Source organism: Homarus americanus, unplaced genomic scaffold (genome assembly GCF_018991925.1).
Source record: "Homarus americanus isolate GMGI-L3 unplaced genomic scaffold, GMGI_Hamer_2.0 scaffold50564, whole genome shotgun sequence".
Taxonomy (NCBI): Eukaryota; Metazoa; Arthropoda; class Malacostraca; order Decapoda; family Nephropidae; genus Homarus; species Homarus americanus.
Window position 1 is genome coordinate 248,483 of NW_024715014.1, and position 22,765 is coordinate 271,247.

Here is a 22,765-nt window from a genome sequence, read left to right on the forward strand (position 1 = left end):
ACCTCACCCCCTTGCAGGCTCACCCCTAACACCTCACCTCCTTTTGCCCTCTATGAGTCTATGATTCTCTCTCCTCTCTCGCGTTGGTCACTCACTGCCCCGTCGTCTGGGTACTCCTGGTTTTACTGTCACTCATCACAGCATTTTCTGGGACGCTGGACACTCCCTCACTCACTGTTAGATATTATTATTTATTTTATATCCAGGATGTGTGTGTGTGTGGAGGGGGTTTAATAAAATTAATGTATGTTCCTTCATATTTGTATACATGCATACAGTACACACACACATACACACACACACACACACACAGTCACCGATATTCACGGACTAACATCAGTATTATTTTTCTTGTTGCAGATTATCTGGCAGTGTGGAAAGTGATGTGCCTCCTCCACCACCCGCTTCCCGCCCACCTCCACCGCCCTTACACCCACCACCACCCGTGCCGCCCCATGGCCAGCCCCTGCCACAACCCCCTCAACAGCCTCTGCCGCCCGTGCCTGGTCACCGGCAGGAGGAACATGTGTACCATCAAGAGCTTCCCCCCCAGGCCCCGGGCACCTGCACCCTTCCAAGAAGAGGAATCGTTAGAGAGGAACCCAACGGTCGCTACAGATCTCCCTCCAACCCTCCACCAGCGTCCCGCCAGCCCCCGCCCTACTCCAGACATCAGCCCCCAGACCCTCTCAGGAGGCCTCGTGGTCCATACCAGCCCCCGCCTCCTCCCAAAATTGATATCAGAGAACCCCGAGAACGGGACCTGCGAGGTCTCCACGGTGGCAGGGAGTCCCGCGACACAGATCACAGAGACGTACGAAACTCGCGCAACTTGGAGGACACAGACCCCAGGGACCTAAGAGATCCTAGGGAACGTGATTCAAGAGATCACTGGGACGGAAGAGACTTCCGAGGATCTCACGACTCGAGAAGCCACCAGGATCCCAAGGATGTACGAGATCCTCGCCACTTCCGAGAGATAAGAGAGTGTTGGGAAAGACGGAACTCTGGAGTGCCCCGAGAAGACCACCTCACGAGTTCCGCTCTGCCTCGCCCACAGTATGAGTCCTGGACGCCTCAAAATAACAGATGGTCGACTCGGGATCCAGACTCAGGGTTCGACTCTCTCAACTCTCCGGCGATGGACGCTGGTCCCCGCTCCTTAGATTCTCCAAGTGGACGTAATGGACGCCCAATGACGGCTGCAGGGATCGCCTCTGCTGACACTCCATACTCACAGTCAACTGAGGACTTGCTCAATGCCTCCAGAACCTCACCGGTGTCCATGTCCTCAGTCACAGCGTCTACTTCCTCTGTGTCGTCCTCACCCGTTCAGTACCCAACAATCCGTCCAGCAAAACAGCCTTGTGTAACCGGAGCCTCGCATAGTTCACCACATCCTCATTGCTCACCACATCCCCCCAGTGAGTCCCCACACGGACTGGGTCTCCCTCATCACCATTCAACGCCTGTAGGACCTCAGCGATCTGCATCACCTGAGGGAGCTCTCCTCTCCGACAGCGTGTACCCTCAACACGAGACTCAGCCCCGCTATGCCGAGATCCCAGACGTCATTGAATCCAGAAATAAGGAGGACCGGCTGAACCATCGGCTCTCTCGTGACTTACGAGACATTAGAGATGTGCGTGACTTAAGAGATGGCAGAGATCTAAGAGAATCCAGAGAGATAAAACGAGATATGAGAGACTTCAAAGACAACAGGGAACAGCGGGACATGAGAAACAACAGTGAACCCAGAAGTAATAAAGACACGAGAACGTCAAGGGAACTCAGAGACACGAGCTTACCGCGGGACTTAAGGGACAACCGTGACTCCAGAGTTTACATGGAGGTGCGGGAGGAGAGACACGTTCGTGACGGAGAGACGAGGGGCTACCGAGAACTCTCAGTGGACGTCGAGGATCATGATGTCCTGGAGTCTCGTCAGGAGAGATTGAGAGGTCGTCGGGACTCTCGTCAATACGCGGGAGAGCGTTCAGAAGGGGGCAAGGAGGTGAGGTTTAGTAGTGATCCAAGTGATGGACTCCGAGTGAGGGACGCCCCGTCCTTTGACCGTCGGGACAGGGACGCGGACGGCGCCGACGGACTTCAAGTAATCGAGGATCGACGAGGGTCTTCCCACACAAGGGAGGGAGGCCAGCAGGACTCCCGGCGTGGCGACGGTTGCACCTCCTCCTCCGTGTCCTGGATGGAGTGGACTCAGCAGCTACAGGTGAGAACACCTTTTGGTTTTCCAGTTGTGTACAGTACCTCAGCTGACTGTCGCCTTATTTTATGAAATTCAGCTTTTCAAACACTCAGCTAATTTAGGCCATAAAGTTGTCATGAAAAGCAGCAATACTTTGTAAATTTATTGATACAAATTGTTAGCATGAAGTACTGTAGAAAAATCTTGTTGTTTTCTCTTACAAATAAACTTGCGGGACCATACAACTCTCAATACATATTCACGATGTTGTGTGTTGACCTAAGGACCCTGACCCCCCCCCCCCTCCCAACAGGCGTACGTTGCGTGGGTCAACTCGCAGCTGAGGAAGCGAGGACGGCCACTCATCTCTGACCTGAGGCGTGACCTCCAGAGCGGCGTCGTCTTTGCTGACCTCATAGAAATCATTTGTAAGTGGACGGGGCAGCGCCTTGTGACATTGTTCTGCATCGTGTACAATACTTTGTGTTTCTTAGCTAGTTCTGCCAACTGTATGACCGATACGTTTATATTATGAGAAACAGTAGATTATAATGAGTAAATATAGTTATTCATTATCACTGGTATAATGTTGATAATTACTGTAAACTTCAACTTGAAATAAAATTATTGGTAATGTACATGTATTCAAGTATACTGTACATGATTGCACACACACACACACACACACACACACACACACTCTCTCTCTCTCTCTCTCTCTCTCTCTCTCTCTCTCTCTCACATTCCCCCTTCCGGATCAACAGCAGGGGAGCGAGTGGCAGGCATCACCAAGGAGACAGAGAACAGCAGCAGCCCACAAATGATGCGAGAGAACCTGGAACGGATTCTACAGTTCATGGCAGCGAAGAGGATCCGAATGACGCACATCACCAGTAAAGAGGTGACGGAGGGGAACCTGAAGAGCATCATGCGGATCATCTTGGCCTTGGCGGCGCACTATAAGCCCCAGAGTGTCAAGTCCCCGCCTCACCACCAGGACCCCGCCTCCGTAGCCTCCACTACAAGGAGCTCCTCCCAACCCACCACACATGGTACCTACAGCCTTGTGGTACTTCCTGGGTCAATGTTAGGGCATTCTGGGCAATGTTAGGTCACCCTGGGTCATGTTTGGTCACCCTGAGTCATATTAGGTTACCCTGAGTCATGTTAGACCACCCTGGGTCATGTTAGGTCACCCTGAGTCATGTTTGGTCACGGGGTTATTTTAGGTCACCCTGGGCCATGTTAGGTCACCCTGGGTCATGTTTGGTCACCCTGTTGCCTGATGATTAAACGCCCTAACGCTAACTTATCCTAATCTAACGAAAGTTTACCTAATTTAGCCTAACCTAATTTAACCTAAACTAATCTAACCTAACCAACCCTAACCTAATCTAACTTACCTCAATTTAGCCTAACCTAATCTAACCTAACCTAACACCCCGTGTAGCATTAGTGTTTAATCATCAGGTGAAATAGGCTGGAGTGCCAAATCTTCACGTGAACCCATTATTGAGCGTTACAGATGGTGTTAGTATCAATATGTTGCTCTTCCCCAGCAGACGTTGGCGTGGGGCCGGACGCGCCCTCCTCCGCCCCGGAGAAGACGCCAAACCTGAGTGCCAACAGGCGGGCCATCGTGACGAGCGGCGGGGGCGACGACCCTGGGGCTATGATGGGCTTACGTCGTCACCCCAGCATGACAGGCGCCCCAGCCACGCCCCGGGACTCCTCCCCCGTCTACGAGAACCTCCCCAGGAGAGTCGCTCCCAATCGGTGGGCGTATGACTCCCTCAGAGCCTCTCACAAGTTCCAGTGGTCAGGGCCTCACGCGCACCGCTCTGGCCCTCCCTCCGTTCCGCCCAAATCCAACCTTGATGAATCCTCAGACGACCCCCTTAACACATCGTTTAACACATCCCTTAATACGTCTCTGGAGGGTGAGGTGGAGGTGTCGCCAGGTTCACGGAGCAACACGCGGCCGGCGGCCTTAAATTTCTGGCAGGATCTGACCAACCGACGCGACTCTGTCAACACTCCGCCAGACTCTCACCCTCCACCCCCGCCCTCACAGCCGCCTCCTGATGACCCCGACAACCCCTTCAGGTAAGCAGCTGGGACAATGCGGTGGTAAAACTCTTCCTTATTTCACTGAAAGTTTTTGTACGTCACAAAACGTTAAATTTCTTTCATTCGTGTGCGTTACCAGCAACAATAAAACTGTATATACTGTACATCAGGATAACAAGCACTGATATTTACCGCAGGATCAAACAATCAAGCAAAGTACCGTCCTCATATCTGAGGGTTGGCGACCACAGTCCTCCACTCTAAACGTTTTCGGGATGTTTTTACCAATCCTCAAGTTGTTGCATCTCTCTGAGCATCCAGTTTTAATTCCATTCACCCATCTCAGTCTCCGCCTCCCGCTGGCCCTCCTACCATCAACTTTGCCCATTAATATTTGTTTTATTCCCTCATCCATTAATTATATGACCAAAGTATCTAAAAATAATACTGTAAATTTCAATTATTTCTCTTGACATCTTTGCATACCTTAGTACTTCTTCATTCGTTTTATTGCCAGGATAATTTATTCTTAACATTCGCCTATAACACCACATTTCAAAAGCCTGCTGAAAGTGTCCACGCTTCTGACCCATACAAGAGTCCTGACCCTATGTAGCCTTTCAGCAGACCCTTTTCTCTTAAATTGAAGTGAATGTCCCTTTTCATGAGGTCTTTCAGATTATTAAATGCTGATTAACAAACCCTGAACACTAGAGAATTACCTTTATATCGTTTTTCTCAGTTATGGTGAGCTAAATTATTATAATTCCAACTTCATGGTAATAGCGGCATCACTCTATAATCCCTTAGGTAAAAAAGAGACAACCAGCAGTAGTTTAGCTCCTCACTTCGCGGTAACACTTCTTTAACTCTAAGGTTAGTAATAACTTCAAGAGAAATACTTTATATTTACAGAAGCAAAAGTGATATACTTTGGTCATATAATTATGGACGAGGGAATAAAAAAAATATTAATGGGCAAAGTTGATGGTAGGAGGGCCAGGGGGAGGCGGAGACTGAGATGGGTGAATGGAATTAAAACTGGATGCTCAGAGAGATGCAACAACTTGAGGATTGGTAAAAACATCCCGAAAACGTTTAGAGTGGAGGACTGTGGTCGCCAACCCTCAGATATAAGAACGGTACTTTGATTCATTGATTGTTTGAACCCTTTAGGGGGCTGAGAGTTATCCTGGCTGAATAAAATCGTCCGTCATTAGCCACAATAAAATACCTAATGGCTACAGTGCCCTCTAAATAGTTCAATTCTTATTCTTCGGTGGAGTTTACAGGAAGACCCAACAGTATGGTAACCTCACTCCTCCTTCAACAGGTACCACACCATACACCGGATGAGTGGCCGGCGAAAGTTGCCACAGATCCCCGGGGCTGCGGGTCCGGGCAGCAGAGTCACCACCCCACAGGAGGGTAAGGAGAGTCCCAGAGGCCCCGAAGACTCTCCTCTGAATCGCAGTGACGAGAGGCCAGGCGGGAGTGTGGGTGACGAAGGGTCACGGGAACCTGAGGGCCGCAGTCAAAATTCTTCCCCAGCCACGAGCCTCGTCCGGGGGCCCACCCTGGACCAGTGGCCCAGAGAGAAGAACCCGCTGGACCCGTGGGAGCAGGAGGACCTGAAGGGCGTGTTGCGAGACCTGAACAATACCAGGGACCAGCTGCTAGCCCTCCAGAACCTGGTGAGTACTACCCAACCTTTACTCGTACCAGCTGGGAAAAATATTAAACATTATCCCTTAAAATTGTCATAAGGGAACAAACATTACTAGGTACTGATGTTTGCTGTGCTGGGTTTTTTCCCAGCTGTTGTACCTGACAGTTATCTCTTGGTGGCTGGATTATTTCCCTCTGTGGGAGAGAACAATAAGCATGTTGACTACTAACAGTATAACTCTTAAGTCACAGAAATTATCAGATTAATGTGCTCTCTGACGTCCAGCTCAAGAGTACGTATTGGTCATGTGCACTCTGACCTTAACCATCTGACCTGCAGGACGAGATGATGACCTCTGGACTTTATCCCGTAATAACTTGTTGTACTCAAGCTTTACACCTAACTACTCTGATGGTATTTTAACCTTCAAATATTTACAAAAGGCATAAAAGCTACAAACTCGAGTTAAAAATGGTTTTGTACAGACGTGAAATATATGCACAGATGTAAACAATGCGTAGGAGTAGCAAGGGGCAGGTGGTGTGTTGTGTGTTTATGTTGACATTTAATAAACACACTGAGCTTACTGACCTTAAAATACCCGTGTCTGTTATGTCTCTCAGGGTGAAACATGAGAGACCATTGCCATAAGCCACTGATAAACCATAAGCTTTATCAGTCATCGTCCGGTAGCCTTAACACAGCGAGTTCTTCTGGCTAACTAGATACAACGTTTAGTCTTTAACTTTCTGGACATTAGTACACGATGCTGAAAGTGACTTTATTATATTTAAGACGTCCTTCGCTGCCTAAATACTAAAGTAAGGTTAGATTAGCATAGGTTAGGTTAGGTTAGCTATGTTAGTACAGAGTTATTACATTATATTTTGTTTTATGTTTATGTAAATAGCTGCTGCTGTGGATATCGAATCCCTAGAAAGCATACAGAGGAGAATGAAAAGACTAATCTCGGGCCATTCGGAACCTTGAGCATAACTATTCTCTAATAACACTTCCCTGGATACTTGTTGATAAGGAAAAAGATGTAGGCGTCGCGGTAGACCAATCATTGAAGCGGGAGCAGCAGCAGTGAGAAAAGACAACCGAAATATAGGAATTATAACTCGTACCTTCAAATACAATGATAGGAAATGCTCTCGTGCGTCCCAAACCCAACCTCCAGAAAGAGTTTAACATCCCTGGAAAAGGTGCAACATAGAGCAACTAAGATGATTCCTGAACTACATCATCTCGAATAGCCAAGTAGATTGAGTACTGCAGAAGTAAAGCTAGATCATACAGGGCGAGTTTACAGAACTACTTGACCTGTGGAATAGTCTACCAGCACAAGACGGGGAAGTAACAGCAGTCGGTGGCATCAATAATAGCCCTTGACAAAACTTATCAAGAACACACGCCACTGCTCTTCCCTCGGCACGGCTACCTCCAGTGGGTGGCTTTTTGGTAAATAAGATAAATAAGTAGCTGGGTGAGACTGACACTAAGTGACGGTTCAGACAGAGGAACTATAGAGACTAGCGGGTCATTTTACGGAGCGAGGAGGAGGAGGAGGAGGGGAGTTACCGCATCCCAGGTGCTGACCACAAACATCCCCCCACCCCTTCATCATATACCCGACCCACACCACCATCCCCCCACTGTGCACTTCACTGTAATGTCGTGTGCTTTATCTTCCTGTAATTACGCTTACTGTAATGTGAAAAATATTTTGAAATAATAATAGCGGTTGAGAGGGGATGAGGGTTAGATAACAGGAGATGACAATGGTGGGGCACCTCGCCAAAATAAGAACGGTCAGTTACAAAAGGCATGTGTACGTCGCCCATGGCTCACCCTGATGGAGGCCCGATACCGTGTTGTATAGTGTTGTGACGAAGGTGGTTTCTACCAGTGGTCGTGCAAGCTTTACAATAATATATTCATTATCCTAATTATAAATTATTCTAGAGTTAATGACTTAAGCTCAACGTAGAGTGGCTTTATGAGAGTCTTAATATCGGGGTTGGTGTCAGGAGGTACGAGCCGCCACCAGTATTTTCTAAATATCCCCAAACTCTGTTTCATCATATTTCTAACACATTCAACCTCCAGGGTTTGTCTAATTTAATACAAATTGACATATAAAAATAAATTCTTTCAATTGGAATACTAAAATAAATCCTAAAATCCGTCAACAATAAGCGTAGTTGGTAACTGTGCGCCTGGAACCTGGCCCCACTGGAAGCCAGGCGGCCACGATGACGAGACTCACACCAGTGAAGGGCAGAGGCGGTCGGGTACGCTCGGGTACTGTCGTCTTAACTTACAGGGAAAACATCACTAAGCCTCCAATTATCCTGTTTTGTACGAGAAACAAATGGAATTAACAGTAGTGAAGTTCTCTGCCAGTGACAAACTATAAGAAAATAACAGAGTATTTTGTTTCGCGACGAGGACAGATCTTACCTGAACTTAAGAGCTGTTAACAGTAATTACCAAGTGCGGTTGTTGTATTGGGCCACAAGTGTCTGACAACTTTTAGAAAACTATGTAATGTGTTGTGATGAGTGTGAACACCCGTAGTACTGGGGAACACCTGGAGAGTTACTGATTAACACGGGAGTGAGCAGCGAGTGGTAGTAACAATGATGAAGAAGAGTAAGAAAGGAAAGGTGGACGACGTCAGTGTGTTACGTTGCTAGGACACTATCCTTAATGTTTACGTCTCATAGGCTGTGAATGATATGTAGAGTAAACCATGCTGTTACAGTATTGAAGTTTGTCATCAAGTCTAATTATTTCTTGTAACGGTTATCCATTACCCCATACTTAAAGTTTTAAAGTTACAATTAAGTTACACCAGTTTACAGTTTGGACTACTGAGGCAACGTTGTTTCTAGATATACTGCATTATCATTTATTGCTGCTGTTAATGATTCCCACAGTAAACATATGATAAACACAAGACAAGACCTGGGCTCGTACAATAGGTTACTTCCTTAATATTTCCCACATCCTTCCCCCCATAAAGTAGGTCAGGTTGCAATGTTGAGCGTTAGTGGATGTTGTCCCCCAATGTTAGTGTTGTGTGGACTAGTTCGGGTACTCTTGAGGTAAAGGCTCACGTCCGCACTATTGTTTTCAACGACCCTAACTCACTCTTAAAGATATCCGGCCACACGTGACCTATGCAGGCTGCCGCGCCCGTTACACCCGGCCTGCTGTGTACCGTAAACAAGAGCTTCGTGTTATGTAGATGTCTGTATATTCACATTCTAATGACCGTCGTTATTTATTGGCAAGTGGTTGTGTTGGCGAGACAGGTGCTGTGTATTGCGGGAGGTCCTTCTAGCGGGGTCCCCGGTGCCGGTGAATGAGCGTGGGAATTGCAACTTTATTCAAAGTTTTACCTGGACAGCGACCTTCTCAGAATGTATCGACCATTCTTGTTGCACTCAACGCCCGCTACTCACGTCACTGAATAATATACGAAAATAACCAATTTGAATATTTTTCCTTGTCGAGTATTAACTACTTAAATAATACATTTCAAGTCATAAAATTATAAAATGTACTGAAATACATTATAAATATGATCTATACGTTGAGGAAAAAACTACCATGCAATACTCAGTCCACCACTTAACCCACCCCACCTGGACCCTTTTCTTGTACTGTATTGACAATGGCAACAGATAACATCTTTATAGCCATCCTCCCTCCACCTCTTCACCCACGTAGTCCTCTTCTATTGATGCTATTGATCTTGGTGGACAAGAAACCGTGGCGTGGTGCGACGTCGATGAAACAGAAAACGGAAATAATTTAGTTACCCAGAACTTCCGGTGAGAGAGTAACGTTTTTTATTACTGGTATAGAAAGCTTATTGTGACAGCTGTTTTCCCGCCGTTTATACTTGAAGATATTAATAACGAAGTATTTATAATTATTAAATACTTTTAGTTAACGTTTTAGCCCCGTGATATATCGTGGATGATTGTCCACTCTGAAAAATGTGGAGAAAACGCTCAACACTGAATTAGGGTGGTGTCGATTATAAGTTCTTGTATCCCGTTTTATGTTGTAAGCGTTGACGAGTGGCAGTCTTCTATACCAGCACCCCCTGTAGCCCTCCACCTCTCTTAACCACTCATACTGTCAATGTTTATTATCTATCAGTATGGGGCAAAGGCGAAGGAGTTTTGTTTTCATCATTGCACATACATATATATGCACGTAAATGTAGACTAATTAGAGAGATGTCCAGGTAGTAGCGTAAAAAAAAATATTGTGAATGTGGGTTAAACTCTGCTTCAATTCTCACGTAAGACTTCCTGGAATTTCCCTGCCGTGTGTGTGTATCTTTAAAGCTGTCAACTTCAACCAAAAACATTCCCCAAACTTTAAGCTTCCTCCCCTTTAAGTGGCGGTAGAGAACGCACCAGGATACAGTGGGCCCAAACTCAACTCCATAGGTGAGACATGCGTTCTCACGTCACTTGATGGAATAATGATCATATTAACAAGTTCTTAAGGATGGTCTGGTGTGTTGGGCAGGTAGTGGGTTAGTGAGGGCGGAAGGGAGGTGTATTGTCACCGCGGCCTTAAATATGTAACACTTGGCCAGTCGATACTCGTCTCCCTCCACCCCCAGCCTCACGCTGCAGGTAGTTCTGCTGTTGTGTTGCTGCAGATAGTTCTGCTGCTGTGTTGCTGCAGATAGTTCTGCTGCAGGCAGCTCTGCTGCTGTGTTGCTGCACATAGTTCTGCTGCTGTGTTGCTGCAGATAGTTCTGCTGCTGTGTTGCTGCAGATAGTTCTGCTGCTGTGTTGCTGCACATAGTTCTGCTGCTGTGTTGCTGCAGATAGTTCTGCTGCTGTGTTGTTGCTGCACTGGCAGTTCTGCTGCTGTGTTGCTGCAGGCAGTTCTTCTGCCGTGTTGCTGCAGGCAGCTCTGCTGCTGTGTTGCTGCAGGCAGTTCTGCTGCTGTGTTGTTGCAGGCAGCTCTGCTGCTGTGTTGCTGCAGGCAGTTCTGCTGCCGTGTTGCTGCAGGCAGTTCTTCTGCTGTGGTGCTGCAGGCAGTTCTGCTGCCGTGTTGCTGCAGACAGTTCTGCTGTGGTGCTGCAGGCAGTTCTGCTGCTGCTGCAGGCAGTGCTGCTGCACAGTTCTTCTGCTGTGGTGCTGCAGGCAGTTCTGCTGCTGTGGTGCTGCAGGCAGTTCTGCTGCTGTGGTGCTGCAGGCAGTTCTGCTGCTGTGGTGCTGCAGGCAGTTCTGCTGCTGTGGTGCTGCAGGCAGTTCTGCTGCTGTGGTGCTGCAGGCAGTTCTACTGCTGTGGTGCTGCAGGCAGTTCTGCTGCTGTGGTGCTGCAGGCGGTTCTGCTGTGGTGCTGCAGGCAGTTCTGCTGCTGTGGTGCTGCAAGCAGTTCTGCTGTGGTGCTGCAAGCAGTTCTTCTGCTGTGGTGCTGCAGGCAGCTGCTGCTGTGGTGCTGCAGGCAGTTCTGCTGCTGTGGTGCTGCAGGCAGTTCTGCTGCTGTGGTGCTGCAGGCAGTTCTGCTGCTGTGGTGCTGCAGGCAGTTCTGCTGCTGTGGTGCTGCAGGCAGTTCTTTTGCCGTGGTGCTGCAGGCAGTTCTTTTGCCGTGGTGCTGCAGGCAGTTCTTCTGCTGTGGTGCTGCAGGCAGTTCTGCTGTGGTGCTGCTGGCAGTTCTGCTGTTGTGTTGCTGCAGGTAGTGGCGTTTCCGTTTCGTGTTGTATGTAACTGTGAATTGCTGCAGGTAGTGCTGTTACAGAAGGTCATGACCTTTTGTGGTGTGCTGTGTTTTTGCTGCAGTGGTGATGTCGCTGCTGTGTTTTACTGCTTGAGATGCTGTATGAATACAGCACTGTATTATACAGCTGCTGTTTATCTATTGTAGTGGATAGTGTTGTTATTGATGCTGTCCAGGCTGGTAGTGTGGTAGAGTCGTTCATGTTTACCACAGTGATTTTTAATAGTAATTTTACCAAGTGATTTTCTGTAATATTGTGAGAACAAGAAAGATCACACCGTTTAGTCGTCTCTCTTACGCGTCCCACTGTGTGCTAAGTTTGTGGGTAATTTATTATTATACACAGATTCAACAGTTAATGAAGGTTTAATACAAAAAGATCAAGAGAAAGATACCCCATAGCTGACAGAAACTAATCATAATAAAGGAACTTATTATTAACTTGCACAAGGCGTTGATCTTAACATCTGGCTAAAAGAAACACATCCCTGGAACACACACACACACACACACACACACACACCAGTAGCACCAGCCACCACCTTGTAGGCAGCACTCAACCTCACATCCCCAGAAGAGGCCGCCGCCGTGGTGTCGTGGTCAACAGTGCCTCACCTACCTCGGCGTGGTAGTGTTGCCAGCACCCTGACACGAGAAAGATTGCCGTGGCGTGGTGGCAGGAAGTCCTTCAGTTCTCCTGCTGGGCTGTGGATCAGTGTGTCCCCCACAAAGTTCCAAAAGAGGCCGCCGTGAGGTACAGTAGAGTGAAGGGATGCTGCACTTGCCGTGGTGGGTTGTGGGACTGTGCTGCACTCACCATCCTCGAGTGTATACCGTCAACCAGCCTTCCATCACTCAAGTAACCCTGTCGACTGCCACCTCGTCTTCTGTGTTTTTATTAGCATGAACACACTCTTGATGTTTATTTTATTAGATGTTTTTATTATTATTATTATTATTATTATTATTTTATTATTATTATTATTTTATTATTATTATTATTATCCACTGTTGTCTTGCAATGTTTTATGTTATTTTTGTGGTGTTGTGTTTGTTCTGTTGTGATGCACTACCACCTTGAGGACCCAAGGCATTAGTTACACCGATCTATTGATGTATGCGTTTTTTTATATGAATATAATTATTGCGACGTGGACAGGTAAGAGTCTGCCGTGTGTGTGTGTGTGTGTGTTTCACTAGTATTGTCCGGCAGAAAAGTTACCACAGATGTTAACAGTCGACCTAATGTAAAAAAAAAAATCAGGAGTATATAATTTTTATTTATTTTTTTGCATTTTGTTTATATTTGTGTGTTAATGCATCTGATATACTGTAGATGTAATGTAGTTCCTCGCGTATACCAACACACGTCTCTTGATCTCGTGTTTGGGCGACTGGCTCAAAATGTAGTCCTGTAGTATTTATTATTATTATCTATTTATTATTATTATTATTATTATTATTATTATTATTATTTAGTGGTGAAGAGGAGGCGGATAGGGTTTTTTTCCTCGTCTGAAATCAATGACCCTTCGCCATGCGTCTCTGCCTTACTAATACTCAGCTTTACCAGGTGATGATGCAGTGCTGTTCTTCATCATCTGCACCACCACCCCACCACCCTCTACCACCCACACACCACCACCACCCCACACCCTCACCACCACCACACACACACACCACCACACACCTCTACCACAGCACCACCCCTACCACCACCACATACCCTACCACCACCACACCCCTACCACCACACCACACCCTCTACCACCACCACACGCCTCTTCCACCACACACCACAGCCTCTACCACCACCACACACCCTCTACCCACCACACCACACCCTCTACCACCACCACACGCCCTCTTCCACCACACCACACACCCTCTACCACCACACCACACACCCTCTCTCCACCACCAACCCTCTACCACCACCACACACCCTCTACCACCACCACACACCCACCACCACACCACACCTCTACCACCACCACACACCCTCTCCACCACCACACACCCTCTACCACCACCACACCCTCTACCACCACCACACACCCTCTACCACCACCACACACCCTACCACAGCACCACACCCTCTACCACAGCACCACACCCTCTACCACCACCACATACCCTCTACCACCACCACACACCCCTACCACCACACCACACCCTACCACCACCACACACCCTCTTCCACACACACAGCCTCTACCACCACCACACACCCCCACCACCACACACACACCCCACCACCACCATCACACCCTCACTACCACACCACACCCTCTACCACCACCACACACCTCTTCCACCACACCACACAGCCTCACCACCACACACACCCTCCACCACACACACCACACAGCCTCTACCACCACCACACACCTCTACCACCACACCCACACACCCTCACCACCACACCACACACCCCTACTACCACCACACACCCCTACACACACCACACCCCTACCACCACCACACACCCTCTACCACCACCACACACCCTCTACCACCACACCACACCCCACACCACACACCACACACCTCTACCCACCACACCACACACCCTCTACCACCACCACACCACACCACACCACCACACCACACACACACCACCACACCCACACACCACACACACACCCTCTGCCACCACACCACACCCCTACCACCACCACACACCCCTTCCACCACACCACACACCCCACCACCACACCACACACCCTCTTCCACCACCACACACCCTCTACCACCACCACACACCCTCTACCACCACCACACACCCCACCACCACCACACACACCCCACCACTCTACCACCACCACACAGCCTCTACCACCACCACACACCCCACACCACCATCACACCCTACCACCACCACACAGCCTCACACACCACACCCCTCACCACCACACACACCCCTCTACACCACCATCACACCCTCTACCACCACCACACAGCCTCTACCACACACACCACAGCCTCACCACCACACCACACACCCTCTACCACCACCATCACACTAATAATTAAATCAAAAGTTTGTATCAAGAACAATACCGTGAACACCTACTGACCCTACACCCACTGTGTCACACCTACACCCACTGTGTCACATCTACACCCACTGTGTCACATCTACACCCACTGTGTCACACCTACACCACTGTGTCACACCTACACCCACTGTGTCACACCTACTGTGTCACACCTACACCCACTGTGTCACACCTACACCCACTGTGTCACACCTACACCCACTGTGTCACACCCTACACCCACTGTGTCACACCTACACCCACTGTGTCACACCTACACCCACTGTGTGTCACACCTACACCCACTGTGTCACACCCCTCACACACCCACTGTGTCACATCTACACCCACTGTGTCACACCTACACCCACTGTGTCACACCTACACCCACTGTGTCACACCTACACCCACTGTGTCACACCTACACCCACTGTGTCACATCTACACCCACTGTGTCACATCTACACCCACTGTGTCACATCTACACCCACTGTGTCACACCTACACCCACTGTGTCACACCTACACCCACTGTGTCACACCTACACCCACTGTGTCACATCTACGCCCACTGTGTCACATCCACACCCACTGTGTCACACCACACCCACTGTGTCACACCCACACCCACACCCACTGTGTCACATCTACACCCACTGTGTCACACCTACACCCACTGTGTCACACACACCACACCCACTGTGTCACACCTACACCCACTGTGTCACATCTACACCCACTGTGTTCTACACCCACTGTGTCACACCTACACCCACTGTGTCACACCTACACCCACTGTGTGCACCCACTGTGTCACACCTACACCCACTGTGTCACACCTACACCCACTGTGTCACACCACACCCACTGTGTCACACCTCACACCCACTGTGTCACACCTACACCCACTGTGTCACACACCTACACCCACTGTGTCACACCCACACCCACTGTGTCACACCACACCCACTGTGTCACACCTACACCCACTGTGTCACACCACACCCACTGTGTCACACTTACACCCACTGTCACATCTACACCCACTGTGTCACACCTACACCCACTGTGTCACATCTACACCCACTGTGTCACACCTACACCCACTGTGTCACACCTACACCCACTGTGTCACACCTACACCCACTGTGTCACACCTACACCCACTGTGTCACACCTACACCCACTGTGTCACACCTACACCCACTGTGTCACACCTACACCCACTGTGTCTACACCCACACATCTACACCCACTGTGTCACACCACTACACCCACTGTGTCACACCTACACCCACTGTGTCACACCTACACACCCTCTACCACCTACACCCACTGTGTCACATCTACGCCCACTGTGTCATCTACACCCACTGTGTCACCACCATCACACCCACTGTGTCACACCTACACCCACTGTGTACCGTGACCCACTGTGTCACATCTACACCCACTGTGTCACACCCTACACACCCACTGTGTCACACCTACCACACCTACACCCACTGTGTCACCTACTGTGTCACATACACCCACTGTGTCACACCTACACCCACTGTGTCACACCTACACCCACTGTGTGTGCCTACACCCACTGTGTACACCCACTGTGTCACACCTACACCCACTGTCACCCACTGTGTCACCCACTGTGTCACACCTACACCCACTGTGTCACACACCTACACCCACTGTGTCACCCACTGTGTCACACCTACACCCACTGTGTCACACCTACACCCACTGTGTCACACCTACACCCACTGTGTCACACCTACACCCACTGTGTCACACCTACACCCACTGTGTCACACCTACACCCACTGTGTCACACCTACACCCACTGTGTCACACCTACACACCCACTGTGTCACACCTACACCCACTGTGTCACACCTACACCCACTGTGTCACACCTATACCCACTGTGTCACACCTATACCCACTGTGTCACACCTACACCCACTGTCACACCTACACCCACTGTGTCACACCTACACCCACTATGTCACACTTACACCCACTTACCTGCCTCTAGTGTGTGAGTGAGTGATGATTCTACCACTTTATTGCGTCTAGTGGGTGTGTGAGTGATGATTCTACCACTTTCTTGACTCTAGTTGTGTGAGTGATGATTCTACCACTTTCTTGACTCTAGTGGTAGTGTGAGTGATGATTCTACCACTTTCTTGACTCTAGTGGTAGTGTGAGTGATGATTCTACCACTTTCTTGACTCTAGTGGTAGTGTGAGTGATGATTCTACCACTTTCTTGACTCTAGTGGTAGTGTGAGTGATGATTCTACCACTTTCTTGACTCTAGTGGACGTGTGGACCAACATTACTCATAAAGACGTCTGAAGACAATCCCAGGGTCGCCAGTACCATGACCAACAGTAATCATCATAATGGCGCATAGTTATGGGTGCTATTATTGTCAGGGTTGTCAAATAAGGTTCGCTAAGCCTTCGTTTCTTACACACTTAGTTAAGCGTCTTCACTACTTACACGGAGGACCACCATTCACTAGGTTCTCGCTTAGCATTGTCGCTCCAGTGTTTAGGGTTGTCTGTGGCTATCAATAATATTATACAAGTTGGTGGTTATTGTCGTGGTAAGTTTAACCCTTCGAAGATGATGGTTTAAGGTACAACCCTATAAGGACGAGGTTAAAGTTATAACCATTTAAGGATGATATTTAAAGCTAGAGTCATTATAAAGAAGGTGGTTAAAGGTTTAGGGGATCCTGGCAGTGTTTCCCCATCTGTGAAAGGTGGTAGTAATGCGTGGGCTACTGGTAAATGTCGCGGTGATTTTAATACAATAGAGTGAGGTGTTTTTTTTTTCCCCTGGTATATGATATATTATTTGAGCCATCTAATACAACAAGGTTCAGGTGTTATAAAATTAGCTGTATCGCATTACAAAAAATCTTTCGACACGCAATATTTATTTGTTGTTATTTTAGCTTAAACGGTGAACGTCAGGAGTCCCTTACCCAGGCCCTCAATTTGCACCTCGTAGTGGTAGGCGTATCCACTCACCGTGTTGCTCTATGGCCGCCCTCACACAGTAATACGTCTCATGCCTCGCCACAATCACACAGTGGTCCTCAATGTTCTGAAGGAAACTATAAAATTAATCCTTAGATCATTACATACTGTAGAACCTGTTTAACAGCTCTCACTTAAGATTAGTTTAGGATTTAATAAACGCAGTCTTGTCGTTTGTATTTATTTAGCTTTGTAGCGTAAGTGCCAGTATGATGTTCTTGGCTAGGGGTGTTAGTGACCCTTGGTGGTGTTGCAGCTGCAGAGCACAACGGAGGTGGAGAGTCGCGGCGTCTGTACCACCAGGAATACCCACACTACAATCACCCCTAACACCAACACCTCAAGTATCAACACACCAGCCAACCAAATTACGACAAGCCTCTCTTCTGGCAAGAACAGCCCCACCAAAACAACCCACAGCAAGGACAGCCCCGCCAAAACAACCCACAGCAAGGACAGCCCCGCCAGAACATCGCATAACAAGGACAGCCCCACCAAAACCTCCCACACCAAGGACAGCCCCACCAAAACCTCCCACACCAAGGAGAAAACTCACCGAGATGCCCACATTAGGGAAGATCCTAACAGGGAAAATTTTTCGAGAAAAAAGTCGACGAGGGATCACCAAACAGGTTCCAAAGATTCCACCTGTCTCAGGAGCCGCAGCGGTTACTCCCACAAGCGTCACTCTCGCCAGGTACTAGTCGCTCTCACCCGCGTCAGTAGCCGCTCCTTAACGCCACAATCCTACCCTAAGGCTTATTTACCCAACAAGTAGTTAACTCATAAGTATGTCCTGCCGCCCTCATAGTTCTAGCCTAATTTAATCGCCCAAAGCATCCTGTGAGGACCTGTAGTCTTCTAAAAGCTTTATTTAGTGTTTTTCGTGGAGGGTAGCACCAAGCACGAAGTTCTTTGCGACAGTTCATAGTGTACAATATATTACCTGCATTTCCTTTTCTGTAAAGTCAGTTTTTGTAGATCAATGATTCCCTGAACTGCAAGCGGAGACTGTACTGGACCTTGAAAGGTACACTGATAGCACGGTAACATTTGTCAATCCTGAAATAAACTGAGACATCATTAATGTAAGGACTTCCATCAACTTTGAGACTATTGACTGGTTGACTGCAGACATGCATGTACTGTAGTGATATGCTAGTGTTCGGTGACTTAAATTCTCTGGGTCAGATCCTCTTTGTGATGCATGAGAAATGTGAAGGATGGGAATGTAAAGTTGATGTTGGAAGTGAGATCAAACCTCAGCTGACAGTTACATCCCAGATGGCGGTGTTGGGAAGGACAGTTTTCTGTCTCACTGCCTTTGGTTCTTTTATATCCTTAAAACTTTTTTGTATTTGTATTTGTTCTCGTTAATCTTTAAAGAGATACAGCGTGATGATTATTTTCAATCTTGGTAATTCTAGTGTTACCGCTCTAGTGACTGACGTGTGTTTGAAGCACCGTGTTGGCAGGTCTGGCTGTGTGGGATCGCACCTTCATGACGTTGGTGAGAAAATAAAACTGTTGGTTCTGCCATAAATGAAGAGACCATAAAGAAACGGGGAAGACTAACACTTCAATTACCAAAATTTTATTTTATTTTTTATCATTGTTTTTATATGCATGTTTTATTAGAAAATAATAGTTTAAAATAACACAGCAAGGCAGGTATTTGCATGACTACTTTATTATTTATTCCTGTGAGCTACACCTTTCTGGTATGTAGAGATAGTTACAAATAATCTGTTTTTCCTTATCTGACTGTCTTCTTGTCAGCGTGAGCAGTACTGTACTAACTGGCATGTTGCATGTTTTGCCTCTTAGCACTGTCAAGTGTCGCCTGGGGTATATACAGTTTGTCACTTTGGTTTTGAGAAACATCACGTCGTGCAAGGTATGATAATTACATACTTTTTCTGTTTAATTGGGCTTGATTTTTCTGATACTGCAAGGCATATTTTGAAGTTATTCAAATATTACAGTTATTCATATTGGATTTAATGAACTATGAATCGCGTACCCAATTTATTGTTCAGTGACAAATTTTAAACATTCTGAAACAATTAGTATTGTGATTTCCAAATCAAGTCATACAATTTTAGACTACATTTTAACTTAATCACTGTATTGGTGTTTTAATTGAAAATGTACATAAAGGGTTTAGCTATAACAAAACTCATTCTTCCTTCTGTATCTTAACTAACTTGGGTTGATCCTGACAGGAGTTGGACCCTTCCTCACGGGGCAGTCATGGACCCCGACCCTCAGACTTGGTTGAAGCCACGACGGCATCAGTTAAGCAGGAGCTGCTCCACCTCTCCCTCGCCCGCCAGGCACTCGAGGCAGAGAAGGTATAGTAGGTCAACAATTCACATTCTTTTTTGTTTTATTTTCTCTTTTCCTCTTCACCACTGATCGGCTCGTTAGCCGCTTGGGCAATCGGTCACGTCTCTGTTACGTACTATGGTATTGGCAAGTACTATGCACCGGCTCCTGAAAGTATCTGAACCTGCTCCAATGTTGGTCAAGTCTGGTCTTGAAAGAGCTCACACTCGGTGCCGTCACAACACTTTCTGGTAATTAAGGAAGTGTCCAGTTAATGTTGCATTTATAGCCAGTGACAACAACAGATTTTACTCTTTTTTTAATGACACTTACAATTGATCACTGGCACTGAGAATCACAGGATGAACCTTACCATTGCACTCCTGGCTATTCTGGTCCCATGGTTTTGAATTACCCCTGTATTCTGAGAGTTAATAACTATACAGAACTGTATTGAGTAATGCTTTAAAATTTACATTCGTTACGTGATTATAGTGGCTATTGTCTCATAAATACCACCATTGTAAACTTCTGTATTTTGATTATATACAGTTTTATAATTTAGCATAATGTAATAACTTCATTATTATCATTATCAGTGAATAAGCTTCATCAGTTGTGTGTTATACTGCATGTGTTTGGTGAGGTGTGAGCCAGTAACTCCTCCTGCACCTTATGTTCCTCCATTTAGATCAGTTCCTCCCTTACCTTAAGACCACAGGTAGTAGGCAGCTACCAAACAGGGAGGTACTACTGCCTGAGAAGATATTGGAAGCATAATGTATTGTCTAATGGTAGACCCTGCTGCCATATGGCATAACGAAAATTGTGACCAAGTCCCAGGTTGCTGACCTGACTTTCTGCCTCATTTACACACAATTGCAGGGTCTCAATTGTTTCTCTTACCTTGACAACACAACATACATATATTGTTTCGCACTCTTGATTTTTTTTTTCATTTTTGTATTTCTTTGTGGTTTATTATTATTATTATTATTATTATTATTATTATTATTATTATTATTATTATTATTATTATTATTATTATTATTATTATTATTATTATTATTATTATTATTATTATTTCGCCCCGTAGGCCCCGATGTGGGTCAGTGACCTGTGCCCAGGTGGGCTAATCCCCATAAAAAAAAATGTCACCCTACTCCTAACCTCACCTGCCCACTAGCTGACAGCCTCACCTAAGCCTCCTGCCCTGCTCTGTCCTACCCTTCCCCCTCCTCACCTGCTCACCAGCTGACAGTCTCACCTAGACCTCTCACCTTGCCGTGCCACCTGTCCACCCCCCCCTCCCCCTCCTCACATAACCACCAGCTGAGAGTGTCTCTGCAACAGATGGAGCTGACGCGGCTGCTGGAGCAGCGGGAGAGCATCATCACGGAGCTGCGCAAACAGATGCACCAACGGGACAAAACCATCCAGGCACAGAGGACGCAGTTCGAGGATGTCCTCAGGAATGTCCAGGTAGGTTGGGTTTCTCAGAGTAACCTGGGTGACCTAAATATGGTGACCAGAGTTACAGATGTACCAGACACAGACCAGAATGTCCATTTGGGTTGAGAAAATTTGGACAGAGTTTGATAAATAATGAACAGGAGTACATTGTAGTTGAAGAGTCAGAAAAGAGCTGACAATATTTACTTTGGATGGCCACCATACCCTTCTTGTTAGTTATGATGAGGTCCAGCAGTTTGGGTATTTGCTCCCCTCTGTAATGAGTCTCAGGGTTTTTGCAAAAAGGGTAGTGGAATTATTGAAGTCATTTGGCATGGTTTTATTTCTCCAATCAATTTCGCCATAAATGAAGTCCCCCATGACAAGGGGATGGCTAGAATTGGGCACCGTTTCATTGTCAATTAAGTCTCTTAAGTTCCTTTAGTTTAATAAGCTGCAGTTTGGGGATGTGTAGGTACATCTGACACTGAGTATTCCTTCATGCCCTGCCCACTATAGGTGATTTATGATCGTAGGTAGAGAAAAATAAAAAATAAAATTTGTATAATTAAAATAAAAAGTCGTCACCTTTTAAAATACTTACTATAAGAATATGAACATCTGTGGAAAAAAAGAACGACATTGAGCAACTCCTCCTGGTGATGGAGGTGTTCTCATGAATTACTTGTACTCTACCATTATTTGTTTTTGTTTATCATTTACTGTATTAACCATTAACAACAGGTGATAATTACTTAAATTGTGTTTTATTTTATAGATAATGTATTACAGTATTATGATTTATAATATAAATTTATTAATTTTTGTTTGATAGCTGTGTATTTATTAATATTTTAATTTAGAAATGTTTTCACTTACATCTGATGAGCAATTAATTATTTATATAATTATTTCAACGGGATTGTCCCATTTTGCAAACACATTTTCTGGAATAAATTAAGTTCATAAACCATGGACTGCCTTTACTGTACTGTACACTATCACCAAAAGCTTCTCGGACGCTATAAGAACAATGAAATATGAAAAATGAACGAAGAATCTAAAACCATTCCAAGAAGACAAGCCCCATTCTGCTCATTCTCACATCCATCGTGCCCAGGTGTTGGAGAAGTTTTTGTTGAGAGTGTACATGCTAAGAGTTAAAGACATTGTAGATGGGAT

The 22,765-nt window shown here is 46.7% G+C and overlaps 1 protein-coding gene across 1 annotated transcript in view; it reads left to right on the forward strand.

Moving 5' to 3' along the window:
* LOC121879912 overlaps nt 1-22,765 on the forward strand; it is a gene marked incomplete in the record, with an annotated part of 99,611 nt that overhangs the window by 68,965 nt on the left and 7,881 nt on the right. The window contains 7 exon segments of the mRNA XM_042386713.1: nt 361-2,233; nt 2,523-2,637; nt 2,974-3,261; nt 3,769-4,315; nt 5,613-5,973; nt 20,029-20,157; nt 21,485-21,613. Coding sequence (XP_042242647.1) covers nt 361-2,233; nt 2,523-2,637; nt 2,974-3,261; nt 3,769-4,315; nt 5,613-5,973; nt 20,029-20,157; nt 21,485-21,613 — 3,442 coding nt within the window.